Source organism: Triturus cristatus, chromosome 10 (assembly GCF_964204655.1).
Source record: "Triturus cristatus chromosome 10, aTriCri1.1, whole genome shotgun sequence".
Taxonomy (NCBI): domain Eukaryota; kingdom Metazoa; phylum Chordata; class Amphibia; order Caudata; family Salamandridae; genus Triturus; species Triturus cristatus.
Window position 1 is genome coordinate 558,479,172 of NC_140593.1, and position 17,636 is coordinate 558,496,807.

General features: G+C 45.0%; 1 protein-coding gene across 1 annotated transcript in view; it reads left to right on the top strand.

Annotated features, from left to right (window-relative positions):
• The first annotated feature begins 3,978 nt into the window (after nt 1–3,978).
• LOC146789726 (tetratricopeptide repeat protein 21B-like) overlaps nt 3,979–17,636 on the top strand; it is a 372,315-nt gene continuing 358,657 nt past the window's right edge. The window contains exons 1-3 of the mRNA XM_085631186.1: nt 3,979–4,116; nt 14,291–14,389; nt 16,096–16,288. Of these exons, the coding sequence (XP_085487312.1) occupies nt 3,979–4,116; nt 14,291–14,389; nt 16,096–16,288 (430 nt within the window). The remainder of the gene's footprint in view (nt 4,117–14,290; nt 14,390–16,095; nt 16,289–17,636) is intronic.

The window sequence follows — 17,636 nt, forward strand, 5'->3', positions numbered from 1 at the left end:
TCAATGCGCTGCTTGACCGGGAGCCAATGCAGTTCCCTAATGCTGCTGGCAATATGGTGGTATTTAGAAATATCTAGCAGCATTTGCGCTTCAGCATTTTGGAGGGATTGAAGTTTTGACAGTTGGCGTTTGTTTATCACCAAGAAATGTGCATTGCAGTAGTCGCTTCGTGGGAGAATTAGTGAGACTACAACAGATTTTCTGAGGTCAAGGGGAATAAACGGCAAGATTTTGCGCAAGGTTTTTAGTAGGAAAAAGCAAGATGTCAAGAGATTGATCTGTCCTGCAGAGTTTAGTTGGTCATCAAACAGGAAACCTAAGTTCCTGGCTTATACCGTGTGGATCGGGCAGTAGCCTGCTTCTGCCGGCAACCAGGTTTGATTCTAGATCGTGGCCCATTCCCAAACTCCATGACCTCCATTATGCCTGTGCTTGATTGGAGGTAATCCTGGTGTATCCACCCCATAATGTGCTTCAGGTAGCTGTAGAATCTCCTTGCCATTGTTTCCACACACGAAGAAATAGAGATGACAATCGGAGTATCGCCGGCATACGATACCAGGCAGAAACCATGAGCCCTAGTCAGCTTGGCCAGAGGTGTAACATAGATGTTGAATAAAGTTGGCAACAGTGCTGTGCCTTGGGGAACTCCACAGGGGTGGGAGAACCTCTCAGATTTAAAATGGTTCCAACACACCCTCTGTTCCCTCGCAGTGAGGAACGAGGTAAGAAGGGTTGGGGCCGCCACTTTGATTCCTATTGCCTTCAACTGCTGCATTATTACCAGATGGTTAACAGTATCAAATGCGGCTGATAGGTCAAGTAGGACCAAAACGGCTCTTCCTCCCCTATCCAGCTGTCTGCGTATTTCCTCTGTGGCCATGATCGGAGTTGACTCGGTGGAGTGCCGTGGTCTGAAGCCATGTTGGGTGGATTCCAGAAGGTCATTGGCACCAGGATTTCCAGTTAGATCTTGGTTAATTGATTTTTCTAGAATTTTGACCACAAATGGTAAGCAGGATATAGGCCGATAGGTTTTCACCTCGGAAGGATCCAGAGATGGTATCTTCAAGATCGGTCTAATACAGGCTTTCTTCCGAGAGGACGGAAAGATTCCTGACCTGACTTCATTGTTCAAAAGTGGGGCTAGTTGAATACTAATCTTATCTGAAGCCAGATGTATTATAGCGGGGGACAAGGGTCTGTCGGTGACCCAGATTTTGAGGATAGTAGCAGATCATTTACTTTGTCCACTGATAAGGGTGTGAGACTGGTCAATTGGCAGGCAATGGTATCCAGAGTTGATTGTAAAAGTGGTGTAATAGAAGCAGGGACCTGTCCTGCAAGTTTGTCGTAGACCGTTTGCACTTTGGTCTGAAAGAAATTGGCCACCTTATCGCAGAGAGCTTGATCTGGTACAAATTGATTCTCCTGATTCAGTTTGGACAAAGTGGTGACAGTCTTAAAAAGCTCTCTCGAAGAGTTTTTAGCCACCTCGATTTTGCCTGTAAAGTATTTCATTTTAGAGTTGTTAATGGCTTCCTAGTATTCAGCTAGTGTAAGTTTGTAGGTAAGTTTGCCCTGCTCTCTGTAGTCCGCCTTCCACGTCCGCTCTAAGCGTCCACACTTAGATTTGATAAGTTTAAGATCTGAGTTATACCAGGGGGCTGGAGCTTTATTTCTCCGTTGTTTGCTTTTTTCTTTCTGGGGCCAACTGATCCATAGCTGATCTAATCGAGCCATCAAAGTTATTGGCGTCCTTGTTGTCGTCTGGCTCTAACAAGGGTGGACTTTTGTCAATCATCTCTGTTAAATTCTCTTTATTGATTTTATGCCATGGTCTGAATTTGACAGGGGGTAAGCTCTTAGACTGCGACATATAACCCTCCAAATGGGTGAGTTTGAAGAGAATAGCTTTGTGGTCTGTCCATGTTAGGGGTATTACTTTGTCCACTATAATATTAGAATTGTTGGCGAACTTACCATCAAGAATATGATGGGCCTGATTTGTTGGCTGTGAACTAATTGTGTGAGACCAAAGCCTACCAAACTGTCTAATAGAGTGGAGGTGTCTCCATTCTTATCACATTCTAGATAAAAATTAAAATCCCCCAGTATCGTAAGTGTCAGGGAATCCAGACCGGATTCCATGAAGGTCTATATACCTTGAGTGAACAGATTTTGGCTCTGGCCCAAACTAGAAGTAGACTGGGGAAGGATAAGGTGCTAGAAATTTTAATGTTAAAGGTCGTAGCTGCTGCACCTGGCAGCTGAGTAGCCTCAAAGGTGGCTTTAAAGATAGACGGATAAATGATTGCTAAGCCACGCCCCTTTTGCCCTTACCTGTCTACATTGGCCAATACATATCCTAGTAGTAAATATATAACCCAGTCTGCTTCGGTCGTATCATTTGTCCAGGTTTCCGTTAGGAAAACCATATCCAGGTTTAACGTCTGCAACATACGTTCAAACTCGTATTCGTACTATCACTAATCTAGTGTTAAGCAAAATGGCATTTAGCGACCTCCCAACCGGTTCATAGTAATAATTTTTCTGATGGATACATCTGCCAGTGGATTCCTCACCTTGTGAATATCCCCTGCACCAGCAACATTCGGAAACTTTTGTAGCTGTCCACGCCGATGAGGTCGAGTCACAGAGACACGGCTCCGCTCGCGACTCTGCTGACGTCACCGGATCCATAAGAAGACCTCGTCGGCGTGATGACGTCAGTTCCCTTTTTTCCGCGCCGTCGACGCTAACGGTTTTCGGGACTCTCTCTGTAGCTTTAGTTGGATACTTTGTTTTCTGCTGGTATCTCTCTCTCTTTCTTCTTGTCTGCAGCTGAAGATGTTGACAAAGAAGTCCGGGTTTAAGCCTTGCAGGGAGTGGGGTAAGCACATGTCGATAACGGATCCGCATGAGGACTGTGTATGGTGCCTTTCATCGGACCACGATGTCGAAGGATGTTCTTGCTGTCGCAAGATGAGCACAAAGGCTCTGAAGCGGAGGGAGGCCAAATTATTAATCGCCAGGATGAAAAAGGAGAAGAGAGGTCGGAGAAGGTCGAAGTCGACGTCTGGGCATGTTTCCAAGTCCAAGAAACATAAGAAAAAAAAAAGGCATGGATCTCGACATTGCTCGGACAGGGATGCGGCTCCGACATCGACCTCACCTTCTCGACGTCGTAAGGACTTTGTATCTCCTTCACCGGTTTCTGTTCCTGATTCTCCTGTTGGCCTGACATCGCCTGCTGCTTCTCCGGAGCATTCTCCAGCTCCGGCTCCATCTCCGACGCCGGCTCCATCTCAGGCGCCGGCTTCGTCTCCGGTTCCAATTGAAGATCTTCCAGCTCCGGACGAGTCTTCGACTCCGCAGATTCCACCGTCGGCACCGATCGGCCCGAGTCCGGTGATGCCTCAGGCTGAGCCATATCCTTCATTTCCAGGCCCAGGTCAAGATCCAACGCATTGTTTGAATGCGATGTATGGGGTCTTTTCCAGAGCCTTGTATCCCTCTGGTGCGCCTTCGGGTCCCATGGGTCCTATGGCATTCAGCTTGGGAGGTTCTCAAGCTTACCCTCAGGCTCCCTTCATGCCATTTTTTCCGGCGACACCGTCTTGGCATTTACCAGCACTGAGGACATCGACGCCGCTTCCATCTTCACCGGCGCCGACTCGGCCTCGTTCGACGCCGGGTGCTCCTTTGGATCCGTGCTCGACGCCGGCTCCGGCGCCGTCTGATTCGGTTACGGCACCGCTGACTCCTGCTGTGAGAATCAGATCCAGGAGGGAGGCTCAAAGGGTACTGGAGGAACAGAGGTACCAGATGGAAGAAGTGGAAGAAGGTGAGCTGATGGAATCAGACGATCTCTTTGAGGAATTGAAGGAAGCTAGTGGCCTGGACTTGTCACCTGAATGGGAGATTACTCCTCCTGCTGATGCTCCTTCAAAGGATGTGGCTCCCTATCACTCCGTTATGAAAAATGTGGCTGAGCTTCTGGATCTGCAGTTACCATCTGCAGAGTTTAAACCAAACATCCTTACAGAGGTTCTACACTCTCCCTCCTCTGTATTGGAGCCCTTGCTTTCTTTCAATGACGCCATTATTGAACCGGTAATGGAAGTATGGCGTAAGCCCTTCTGTGCTCCTGCGGTCTCTAAGGTTGTTGCAAGGAGATGTAGGGCGGCTCCAGGTGACCCAGACTTTCTGACCTCCCATCCTTCTCCGGAGAGTCTGGTGGTTCAGGCTGCCTGTTCCAAAAGATCTTCAGGTGCTTTTACCCAAGTCCTGAGTGACAGGGATACAATGAAATTAGACTAATCAGCCAAGAAGGTCATCTCTTCTGCCAGTATGGCTTTAAATTCGACAAATGCCACCTGTCTTTTGGGCCGATATATCCATGCTCTTATGGATTCAGCAAAACAACTGACCCCAAAACTGTCAGAGGAAGATAGACTGAACTTTAATGAGGTACTGTCGGACACCCAGGCGGCTGCACGTCAGGTAATCCAAAGCGGCTTGGATACCACTGATTCTGTCGCAAGGATTATGGGCTCTTCTGTTGCCACAAGGTGTCCGTTGCTCAAGTCATCCGAGTTCTCCCCTGATGTGCAGGCAACGCTCCTGGACTTGCCTTTTGACGGCTCTGGTCTTTTTGGTAAGAAAGCGGATGCTGCACTCGAAAGATTTAAAGAGAGCAAAGCCACGGCCGAATCTCTGGGTCTGCAAACTCAGCCTAGGGGTTGTTCAGGAGGTACAGGGGCTTTGGAAGGTCATCCTTTCGTACTTGCAGGCAGCCCCAGCAGCTGCAGCAACAGAAGCAGAACACTCTGTATAAGAGCTACAGAGGCAGAGTCAGAGGTCGTGCTCGAGGTCGACAGCTCTCCTCCTCCTCCTTCTCCTCCTCCTTCTCCTCCTCCTCCTCCTCCTCCTCTTCCTCAGTCCCTCCCACCAACGCAAAGCAGCCCTAGAGCCACCATTTTGGATCATGCTGGTCCTGTGGGGGGCCGGCTTACCCATTTTCTACCCGATTGGGAATCGTTTACTACAGACCTTTGGGTTCTAGATCTTGTAGAAAATGGGTACGTCCTTCACTTTCAGGAATTTCCTCAAAATTACCCTCCTTGCCAAGGTGCTTGCTTGAAGGACTATATTCTTCTTCACCAGGAGGAAGTCCTAACGTTGCTAAAAAAAGGTGCGATAGAGGTGGTTCCGGAGCAGGAAAGGGGTCAGGGATGCTACTCCCGGTATTTCCTGATTCCAAAGAAGAATGGCAGGCTGCGTCCAATCCTGGACCTCAGGATCTTGAATCTTTTTCTAAAGCAAGAGAAGTTCAAGATGCTCACCCTTGCACAGGTTCTTAAAGCGCTGCATCAGGAGGACTGGCTGGTGTCGATCGACTTTCAGGATGCGCATTTCCATATCCCTATCCTAAAGTCGCACAGGAAGTATCTCCGGTTTACGGTAGGGTCCCAACATTATCAGTTTGCGCTCCTTCCGTTTGGTCTTACTACTGCGCCTCGAGTCTTCACCAAGGTGATGGCAGTGGTGACAGCCCATCTCAGAAGGTCGGGGATTCCAGTTTTCCCCTATCTGGATGACTGGCTGATCAAAGCAGAGTCGCCAGAGAGGGTGCTTCATCATCTGCAGGATACAACTCAGCTGTTGCACAAGTTGGGTTTCTCGATAAACGTGCCCAAATCTCACCTGGTGCCCTCTCAGCGTAACCTGTTCATAGGGGCGGTACTGGACACTACTGTGTGTCGAGCATTCCCACCTCCGCAAAGGATTCTCGACATTCAGGAAATGATTCCCTTGTTTTACAATGGAGCTGTCGTTCCCGTCCTGAAGGTCCTTCGTCTGCTCGGTCTGTTCGCCTCCTGCATTCTGTTGGTCAACCATGCACGCTGGCACATGAGGGCACTCCAGTGGTGCCTCCGCTGGCAGTGGTATCAGCACAAGGGAGATCTCGGAGTCTGTGAGGATCTCCAGAGAAGCTGCAGCAGGTCTGTATTGGTGGAGTGTGGAGGGCAACCTGTCTCAAGGAAAGCCCTTTCATCTACCTCCATCGGTGGCCACAGTGATAACGGATGCATCCACTTTAGGGTGGGGTGCGCATCTGGGGGATCTGGAGATCAAGGATCTTTGGTCTCTGGAGGAAAGGTTGCTTCACATCAACCTTATGGAATTGCGGGCGATACGTTTGGCGCTCAAGGCCTTCCTCCTCTCCCTTCGTGGTCAGTCGATTCAAGCCATGACGGACAACACTACCGCGATGTGGTATGTCAACAAGCAGGGGGGAGTGGGGTCGCTTTGTATCTGCAGAGAGGCTCTGCGTCTCTGATCCTGGGCTCAGGACCATCAGATTTGTCTGATGGCAAATCATCTGGCCGGAGTTCTGAACGTGCGTGCAGACTGTCTCAGTCGGCAGTTCTCCGTCGACCACGAGTGGAGGCTCCATCCGGAGGTGGTTCGTCACGTCTTTCGGACGTGGGGAACTCCTCAGGTGGACCTGTTTGCCACTCACGAGAACGCTCACTGCCCGTCATTCTGCAGTCTCCAGTATCCGTTTCAGGGAGCTTTGGGAGACGCGTTTCAGTTGAGATGGGACTCGCATCTTCTTTACGCATTTCCTCCCATACCCTTGATTCCTCGGGTTCTGAGGAAGATATGCCAAGACCGGGCCCAAGTCATATTGATCGCCCCGGATTGGCCAAGAAGGGTGTGGTATACAGATCTTCTCCACCTCTCCTCGTGCCCTCCGCTCCCTCTCCCTCTCAGGGCAGACCTCCTCTCTCAGATGGAGCGGCAGGTTCTAAACCCCCACCTCCAGAGCTTACACCTTCATGCCTGGAGATTGAACGGGGCAACCTGAATTCATTTTCTCTCCCGCCAGATGTGGTAGATGTAATTTTGTCTGCCAGACGTCATTCCACCAAATCTATCCATTCCTATAGGTGGTCTAAATTTGTTATTTGGTGTGGAGAGAAATCTATTGACCCTTTGAAGGCTCGTTTATCAAACATCATTCAGTTTGCTCTTTCTCTTGCTCAGCAAGGTTTTGCTGTAGCCACTATGAAGGGATATCTTTCGGCCTTGTCGGCTTTCCTTTGCTTGCCGGATCAGCCGTCATTGTTCAAATCACCTATTGTTTTACGATTTCTGAAGGGCCTTACAAACAAGTTTCCGCCTACTCCTTTTATTGTACCTCAATGGGATTTAAATCTTGTCTTAACTTACTTGATGGGTTCTCCCTTCGAGCCCTTACACAAGTGTCCCTTGAGACTGTTGTCTTTCAAAACGGTTTTTCTCATTGCGATCACCTCGACAAGGAGGGTAAGTGAGCTTCAAGCTCTGAGTTCAATCCCCCGTTCTTGACCATTCATGCTGAAAGAATGGTACTCAGGACCAGGGCTGCTTTTCTGCCTAAGGTGGTAACTCCTTTCCATCTGGGGCAGTCCATTACCCTTCCTACCTTCTATCCTCCCCCTCACCCTTCCAAGGAGGAGGAGAAGCTTCACCGCTTAGACCCTAAGAGGGCGGTGAGCTTCTACCTTGATAGGACTAAAGACTTTCAAGTGGACGACCAGCTCTTCTTGGGCTTTGTTCGCTGCAGGAACAGCAGAGCGGTGCACAAGCGCACCCTTTCCAGACGGACTGTCTTGTGCATCAAGATATGTTACTCTTTGGCCGGTAAGGAACCTCCAGAGGGTTTAAGGGCTCATTCTACTAGGGCTAAGTCTTCTACGTCTCCCTTGTCTAGAGGTGTTCCTGTGGAGGACATTTGTAGGGAGGCAACTTGGGCCTCCCTCCACACTTTCGCGAAGCATTACAGCTTGGATTCTGAGGTGAGGAGGGACGGACACTTTGCTCGTTCGTCCTTCAGGACTTTCTGGTATAGAAGGGTGGACACCCTTCTCCGGGAGTGAGACTGCTGTGGGAATCTTTTCACAATGTGAGGAATCCACTGGCAGATGTAGCCATCAGAAGAACAAGTTACTTACCTTCGGTAATGCTTTTTCTGGTGGATACCCACCCGCCTCCCCGTTGTCCACCCTTGTATACCTACAATTCTAATGATGGTGTTTCAAAATTTGTTACTGTTAAAGGCAGTGTGTTATTTCTTTTGCCATCCTATTTATTCTCCACACTGTGTGTGTGTCTTTGTATATTATGTACTGTGTATACTGTGTATATATTGCTGTCAGTCCATCCGTGTGCCTCGAAGGCACGGAAAAAAGGGCGTAACTAACGTCATCATGCCAACGAGGTCTTCTTATGGATCCGGTGACGTCAGCGGAGTCGCGAGCGGAGCCGTGTCTCTGTGACGTCGTCTTTGACCTCATCGGCGTGGACTACTACAAAAGTTTCTGAATGTTGCTGGCGCAGGGGATATTCACAAGGTGAGGAATCCACAGGCCGATACTGTATCCACCAGAAAAAGCGTTACCGAAGGTAAGTAGCTTGTTCTTCTCTTCTAAGGGGTTGTGTGGAAGAGGAGATAGAGGTGACTCTGCAAGCTTCAGTAAATAAGTCTGGTGAGTTATTATCCCTGATAGGAGGGCTGAGGCCAAAGGTACTAGAGGGAGAGTTATTGACCGCCAATGAAAAGTTGCAAGAAGTGCACTGATATGAAAGAAAATCCCTTTCCCCGACTCATGTAGTAGTGTTGCAGCACTTACCCTTATTTTATGCCAGTAACTGAGCCCTAGAGTATGGCTGGCGGAAAAAAAAGGTGCAGGGGTCCTGGCGCACTACCCCATGGTGCATTCCGGGCACTGACTGCCGCAGACGAGCTTGCCTTTGGCGCGCCCACTGCACGCGTCTGCTGTGTGGTCGCATCAGCATGCTGGTTTTATCCCCCTTGTGCTTTAATAACTAGCACGCCGACCTTGCTAAGGGCGGGCCCGGTCTTAGATACTGGCACCGCAGGTCGTGGGGGAATAAACGTCAAGGCAGTCAGTGAGAATGAAGAATTTACAGTAATTTAAGGTAAAGTGTAAAGGTGCAGTGTGAGGATTTAAAAAGTTAAAAGGAATGCTCTTCGCAATAGGGCAATAACCCAGTTAACAGCAGTAGACCTGTATTAAAAGTAGCTTTTTTTTAGGGAAGTCCCTCCTTTTGCCTCAGTAGTTTCTGTGCCAGCCCCATCTTCTCCAAACACTTTACTTGTCTCTTCTATCATCCGCACACCATCCATGACGCCAAGCTCCTGATCATTTCGGTCCTGGGATGGCAACCAGTGTACAAGTGTATTATATAGAGGCTGTCCAGAGGTGCCAGGGCAGTGTAAATTGTCTGCCATTGCTCTTGGACTAGGTTAGTCCTATGTGGGGGCTGTGGAAAGTCTTCAAAAACTGCAACTTTGACAATACATTATAGTGTTTTTCTCTTTTACTAGGGCACTACTAGGATACTTAAATGACTTCACCATGGTTGATGTGGCCACTACGGGAAGGTTTGAGTTCAGACTAATACATTCAAGATGTTGCTATTTTGCGAAATTTGCCATACCTGTAACCCTCCCCACTGACTGTTGTCCAGTGACCCCCAATGTCTGAAGGGCCCTACAAGGAAAGGTAGAAAATACTAATACCCCATTGACAGTGTTGACAGGGGGAGGGAAGAACGCTGCAATGATAAGTGCACAGAAAAAAATGCACGCTACTTCCTGAAACTCTCAGGTGTTTTGTTGCAGGAATTCAAGCTCCTGATATTTGCATTGATCACCTGCTTGCCGTGGCATAGACCCTTGCAGCTCCTGATTCCTCCATAGGTGCTTCACTATACTGCGGTAATGTTGCAGAAATGTTTGTTTCACTAGGTTCGAATTTACCTTTCTGCATTCTCCACCTTTTGGTGCTGGAGCTGTGTTGTATTCCTGTAGCTTCTGGTGTTGAATTACAGGCCGCATGGTGCTGAGTAGACTGGAGATGCAGGTTGAGAGGATGCCAGATCAAGCTTACCAGCCACATTCACCAGGTTGGAGCCCTTCACTCCTCCTGAATTGGTGCTGGAAAACCTTTGCAGAGTCCACAGGAACTCAGCCTTCTTTGACCAGCCCCCTCACAGAAACATATGATTATATTGAGAAGTGTTTTTAGGGGCTGCTAAGACTTGTTGTATTCTTTCATGTTATTAAAACAAAAGTCTTTTAGCAGGACACCACCACTGATGAGCTTGCAGTTTCCTTCTTAAAATTGTGGGTCCTGAGTTGTTATGAGTTGATCAGTTACTGCACATGTATGACTCAACAATCCAACAACTTGCACTCGTCAAACAGACACTCTCAGTTCACGAATGAGAACCATGAATAAAAATGTATACACGTCCCTCACCCAACTTTGCAGTCACCAGGCTGAACGGCGAGGAATCCCTCTGATTTTAATATTAGGTCACCAATAAGTGATAACCAGATCACTTGCATCAAGAGACGAAGCTGTTGCTAAACGTGGCTGTGCAGTGAGATGTGGGCCTCTGCTGCACTATCTGGTGGAGCACCTCCTCCTATCTGGGCCCAAGTAATTTCTGGGAGACAGTATTCTTACCACCCCAAATCCAAACGTAAAGCAGAAAAAAATAATTAGTGCCCCTAGCTGCAACCAGTTAAGTTAAAGCAACACCCCCACAAAAGTCAGCACTGATTTGGTTCACTAGAGAAGTTTTTTTTACCAGATGCAAATATCTTTAAAAGATTGATTTTCCATTACACTATTCTCAGTTTATTTTCCTTCATGCACCTACAATTTTTTAAACTGCACCAGTCTGAAAAAAAATTACTCGTATTGTCTGTGCCCCAGCCTGCGCTTGCCTGGTGCTACTTTTATCACACTGTTAAACTTAGATTCATCATTATACAACATCAGGCCTCCCTGATGGTGGTTTTTGGGTTTGGTTGTGTTTTAATTGCACCCACCAGGCAAAGGTACTATACCATGCACTCCTTCTTTTCATGTCTGTTTTAGATTTCAGTTTTATAAGCTCCATCCTTTCTTCCTCTATCATGTAGCTCGTCTTCTCTATCCCTTTATCAGCCTCTTCATTTCTCAAAGTCACTGCCAGCTCCTTCCCTCTCATAGCCCAGAAAAGGTCCAACATATAAGTTCATGCCTACAGCTCTGGACAGTAAAACAAAATTGTGCATTCTTGCACAGTGTGTCCACTAAGCATTCTATAGGCAGCGAGGTTTCCTCTCTCATGTAGGTTTTAATTTACTTGCATCTGCCCTATCCGTTCATCACTCATTGAGAGATGTTGGTAGTATCAGGACATGGACACCTTGGTTGGATTCTGCAACGGATCAACTTGATGCCGGGCCTCCTCGGTAAGGTAGGTAATTTTACAATATTGTAAATTGTATTTAAGTAGCGCTTATTAAACCGGACGAGGCATTGAAGCACTTTGCGGCAAGTAGCACGCAATTTCGGAACCCAACTTTAGATGTAAGTAGGCATTTGATCAGTAATTTATGCTTTCTTTTCCCCTGTAGAATTAGCTGCGGTGAGTTTAAGTTAGTTCCCTTACGATATGATGCATTTAGTCTAGTGTTTTTATTAGGGATAGATTAATGTGCTTAAGGGTGTTTTGAAAGGCAAATAACCCATTTGAGCTATTAACTGAATTGGGAAGACCTTCATTCAAAAAATACAATGAATATGAACTCCCTTTTTATGATCTGAACCGTAAACCCTAGGATTGGGGATACAGAAAATGCCACAGATTGTGCAAGATGAGGAAGGATATCTTTTATCTCCTTCTGGGGCCAGAGCCCCAAGTGTATCCATCTTTAAAGAAGGTAGGGCATGAGCCATCTCCTAGCTATATTCTTCCCCAAAGTGTGCATTGAAATAGATGTTTGAGCTTCAACTTTTCGGGACCAATGATCTGAGCCACTCTCTTATTGTAAGGCATTTAGTTGAGTGTTTGTTCAACATTTTAAAAATTCACTTGTTGGTCCATTTCTACCCACCAAATTGTAATTACTACAAGCATCCGCGTTTCAGGAAACTAACGTGAGAACCAACATGGCTATTGTCCCACCGTTTAGACAACTCTAACACAATGTATTTGCCTGGCCATACTGCAAAATAAATCCTAAACCGGTGAATATTTGTAACACTGAGTTTGAGGGCCTCTTACCACACTGCTTGGATTCACCCTTAAAGTCACCAAATAATTGTCCCATTCCTGTAAGCCATGCTTTGCACCTTTAGAAAGCCTCCTGAAGCACCTACTGTGATTAAGAGCGACTACTGCTCTTTCCAGTATATAGCGGAGGGGCAGGCCGAAGAAGTTTCTCTATCAAAGATGTTTATCCTGCATACTATGAATCGTAGTTTCTATAAGGCATACCATTCATTTCCATCTGATCAGTACCTCAACAAAATTACCCTTAAATGCCATTATCTCTTTTGCCAGTGCATAGTGCACCATTATCTCATCAAAGTATAAAAGGGATAAACTAACTAAATATTTAACAGTATTTTTTTAGATCAGCAAAATAAAATACTTAATTGAATTTACTCAAATATATTGACGTTTATTATAATAAAGTAGGCAATGTTGTCTAGGGTTACTGATATGGTTAGCACAAGGGTAAGGGCATCATTGTTCAACCGTTTTTTGAAATAATTTGGGAGAAATAGTTCGGTTTTTGGGGTTATAATTAGATTTAGGATTATTTTTCAAAATCCGTTTATTAGGTTGATTGTTTTAATTAACTTTAAATAAATTAAACGTTAGTTAGTGATGCAAGCACTAGTTTTAGGATTAGAGTAACGTGTTACATATATATGTCCAGGTCATCCTTTCTTTCTGTCACACTTTCCAATGTTTTGTCAGTTGAACAACACCAGTCTTCTCCTTAATCTTGCTTTCCATCTCGCTTTTTAACCAGTTTCATTCCACATTACTACTTTTCTCATCTGTCCCCTTTCTTCTTTTCATCATGCTTCCCCTTCCTTCTCTCTGTTTCTAACTGATCTACATTCCTTCATTTCATCATGCCACTAACCGGGCCATTTCATGTTCTCTGGCCAATTTTCCGTTTTCCATATAGTTTATTCGCAGCACTTTGGCCTTCTCCTTTTAGCTGACCGTTCTCAAATACTTTGTCATCACCTTGTCCTCTTTAGATGCTTTATCTGTAGGAACCTCTACTATATTAGTCTCTTCACTCTGATCTTATCAGAGCCCTCACACAACCTCCCCTCAGTAGCATTGACCCTCATTTAATTCTGGCAAATATTTGCTCTGTTTGCTTTCCGTTCTGAAATAGTTGGCATTACCCTGTGAAGTCCAAGACTCTAATCTATGTATCTCTGTGTTCCCGCTCCCTTTTCTTCCTCATCTTACCATCTCAAAAGCTCATTGTAGCTGGTTTCACCTCCTGTGGGCCCTTACCAGCTTACTAGCACCTGCCCATCCTGATAGATCTTATTGTCTACTAATACTCTGTTCTCAAAGTGATACCCTGGTCTTTGTGACATCAAGCCTCTAAGTGATGGGGCTGGTACTCTGGACCTTGCCTGGTGGTTTACAGTATATTACACAGTTATAGAATGCCCTGTATGGCGCCAAATGGACTAAATGTTCAGGAAACTGAACTTTGTTCTCTTGGATACTAAACAATCAACCAGGATTCCTGCTGCTGGCTTCTATGTGAGAAAACCTCTGGAAAGATGTCTGGTATGCAATTGATTAAACATCTGACCTCAGTATGCCTGATGTTAGTCACTATGGGTCCAAACCCACTTGAAGGCTGTCTGAGTGTTTGGTAGTAAAAGATGTGTTGCTGCTGTACTCGTTTTTGGGTCCTCGCCTGCATTGTAATACTTTGGTCTGATGCGTTGATCACTTGGGTCCTTTGGTACCTTCTTCTGTCCCCCCCTTAACTAACATTTCTGAAGACCCTTGCACCCCAAAGAAGATCTCAAATCTGGGGCAATTTGTAAAGGAGGATGGATTTCATGTGTCCTTTCTGCAGGAAAGACACTATGGTCTTTGGCTCCAGGCAGCCTTTTCGGTCATGGTGTGCACACGCTTAACAGAGATAATGGCATGTTTGGATAGGGAGTGACTAAAATATGGACATTGGATTTGTACACGGCCTCATAAGGCGCAAAACTCCTGGGCTAGATGCTCGCCTTCAACAGGGTGACATTCTCTATTGCATCTTCATTGTGCAATTAACAATCTGAATTGTATTGGCTGGATGGACCAATCAAGAATTCGTAATAGGTACCAAGCTCTGCATTTCTCTAATTCATTGCATATTTTACTTTTATAGGCACTGGAGTATATCACAAACCTTATTAATGCTCTAGAAACCATGGAGCCTCGAAATCCAGAACTACAACTTGAAAAAATTAAAGTAGTCAGTAGACTGGTAAGTTTTTTAAATTATGCAGTTGTCTGATTTCATATACATAGTTGTTTCTTGTGTCATTAACCTTTAAAATATAGGTGGATTCAGAGATCAAATCAAATGTATTTATCCATCTTATAACTAATATTATACAGAAATGGCTGTGATTTTTCCATGGTAAGTGATTCGCCCTTTTATTCTTATCAGGGAAAACATTGACAGCATTTGACATAATAGATCTATAATATTAATGTGTCTGCTCGGGAACCTGGGCAAGGAGGTTTACATTTTTGAAAATATTCGATCGTGGTGTTTTGGACTGGTTGGAAATTAACCCAGGTACTTTGCCGCCAGGGTATCTGGTACCTAAAATATTTTGATTGAGAAAACCTTATGCCTTCAGCTGCCAATGTATGGAATGGGATTCACTTGTTTATTTGTTTAAGAACCGTTTTGTATTAATTTTGTAACACATAACCAATTAGACTGTGGAGATATATTCTCGAACTCTGTGCTTAAGCTGGAAAGTACAAAATATATTGTCAAGGGTGCTATGTGCAGTCCCTTCTCCAATGACTCGGCAACCCTTATATGAAGATATTATCAAGTTGTTGAGCCATGTTGCTGATGCTTCAGAAGACTGTGTGAGCAAAGCACTGAAGGATTTATGTACCAACCTCTATATTTGCGACATACCTACAATAAGGGGTGGATGCGGTGTAAGGGCAAGAGCTGCCGACTTTGGAACTGGGAAGCCAGGTCTGAGTCTTGGCATGGGCGCAACTTCCTGTGATTCTGGGCAAATCATTTGAGCACCCTGTTCCAACCCAAAAAAAATGAATGTGTCCTTGTGTAATGTAACTGATGCTCATGTGAGAAGCGCTCCAATACCGTTGGGTCGAGGTTGCACTATATAAAAACTTAGAGACCTTTGGTGATTGGCGCTATACAAATAACAATAAACATAAATAAATAAAAATAATGGGATTATCGGTGTAATCTTTCCGTGGCAAACATTTGTATAACACATACATATTACTTTCAGACTTCAAAATCTTGTATTCACAGCGGCGGCTCATAATCGAGGGGATAGAAATATATTAACTGGGAAAAATGATTGGCAATTTAGAGTGTTTACTTATGCTCTACTCGTAGGCCTTCTCACGCCTTATGGGCATATCATTCATTAATCTTGAGTCTCTAGGCCTTGTTATCCTCCACAGGAGACATCTATAGTATTGAAACCTGTGGTCTGTTGTGTGAATCTAATCTATAAAGTGCAAACTGCTACCATGAGGCGAGCAACCTAAAATATGATTTAACCAGATGACTGTAGGCTTTGTGCAAGGCCGCCAATTGGTTATTATGCTCGTTTTGCGACACCAAATTGTACTCTTTGTGTGGCAAACCTATTCTCCCTACTTGCAACAGTAGATTCGAAGTTGTGTTTGTTGTATAGGGGATAACCTCACATTTCAATTTTTCCCTGCTTTGTCAATGATTTGATTGCTGGTAGTTTTAAGATACACATGCAGTTTTGAGCAAGTATATAAACATCAGAGACTATGTGATGGCAGCACGTTACTTAATTTTCGTCCTAATTTATGTGAACATTCACAATCGCGGTGTTCTGTATACATTTCCGCCCTCTGAAATATACCTTTCCAAGGCTGGTGTATACATTGCTGTACTTAGTAATTGAACACTGTCCCTTTTGTTACTTCCAGTGTGGAAAAAATCAGCCTATCCTGCATCAGCTCTATGCTTTCACAGAAAGGGCATTTAAAATGGCTCCGGAGGATGCGGCAATAGCAACGGAGCTAGCGTATCAGAAGACTCTGCAGGGGAAGGTGAAGGAAGCCTCGGTTTGGTATTCGACAGCCATGAAGCTAGATGGGAGCTGTGTAGCTGCACTCACAGGTACAATTTGAGTACAATTTAAGCTGGAAGAGTCAAATACATTGTAATAGATGTCTCACAGTTGTGGATCTCCAGTAATTCAATGATCCACAATTAATGCCTGGGAGAGCAGAGTTGAAACACTGTGTAACGCCACATCTTTACTAAAAAGGACCCTTATAAACATTACCCCCCAAAAAACCATTTTTATTTACACAGCATCCGTAATCCAACATGATCCCTTCCAAATTTTCATAACTTAAATTTTCAAAAATGGGTTATTGTTATCGGAGAAAGCGGCTCTGGTGTCTTTCTTTTCAGTTTTATTCTCCTCGACTCTTATGCATACTCCCCTCTCACTTCTAACTAATTGACCATTTTCATACCTTTTTGACAATACTACTGAATGTCATCACTATGGACAGCATTACAGCTGTTCCTTCAGCACCCTGAATAGCAGCATTTTTCCAGTCAAACATCTTGAGTTTTGTCGGAGACCTTCTTGAGGTTCAGTTAATTTTACCCTTTAGAAGTGTGTAGTACACTTAATATTGAGAGACCTGCCAAAGTTTAAATTACTTAAATTTGGATTTTTTCCTTTCTAACACATTTTGTCTTTTGTAGTTTTCTTAGTTGGGAACCACTGGCTTCTCTGTTTTACTCTTGATGTATCCATGGTTTCAACATCTATCCAGCATGCAGCATGCAGTTTGCAAGATGAGCTGCATCTTAAAAGTTTTCAGTTCACAGCATGGGAACTGTAACTCCAATGAAGAGAGAGAATAAAAAAGTATTTTTCGTTTTTATCAATTAGCTACAGTTGTGCTTTTGTGGCCCTGGCGACTTTTTCCCTGCCATCTAGCTTACAAGAGAAGGAAGTCTGAGGCAATATATTTTTCTATAAGTTCATATCATGAGGTTTGAGGGTCATGGTGGACTTTGTTTCTCCTGCGAAAGAACCACCAGTTGCCCACGGCTCTCATAGCCAGCATAGACATTTGTATTGTTAGATACACTTTAACTAGAAATGCCAATGGGTGGTTGGCCACATGGTTGACAGTTTTGCTGTACATACCTGTCAAAACTCTATGCAAAAAGAATTCTGTACACATAACAGAGTCCTCTTGGTATGTATCATTTGCCATTTGAGCCTCTTCATATTTCGCTTTCCCCGCACCCAAACGTTTGAGCCTTGTATTTTGAACTTTTAATTCAGTCACAGGGTCAGTTATAATTCCCTTTCCAGCCATCACAGCAAATCTCTCTAGTGGGTAGCTGGCTTTTTGTGCCTTATGCGCTTGATTGGCAACAAATGCCACCCGAGTGATTATTAATGGAGTATGTACCCATCAATGACCTCATCTATTCC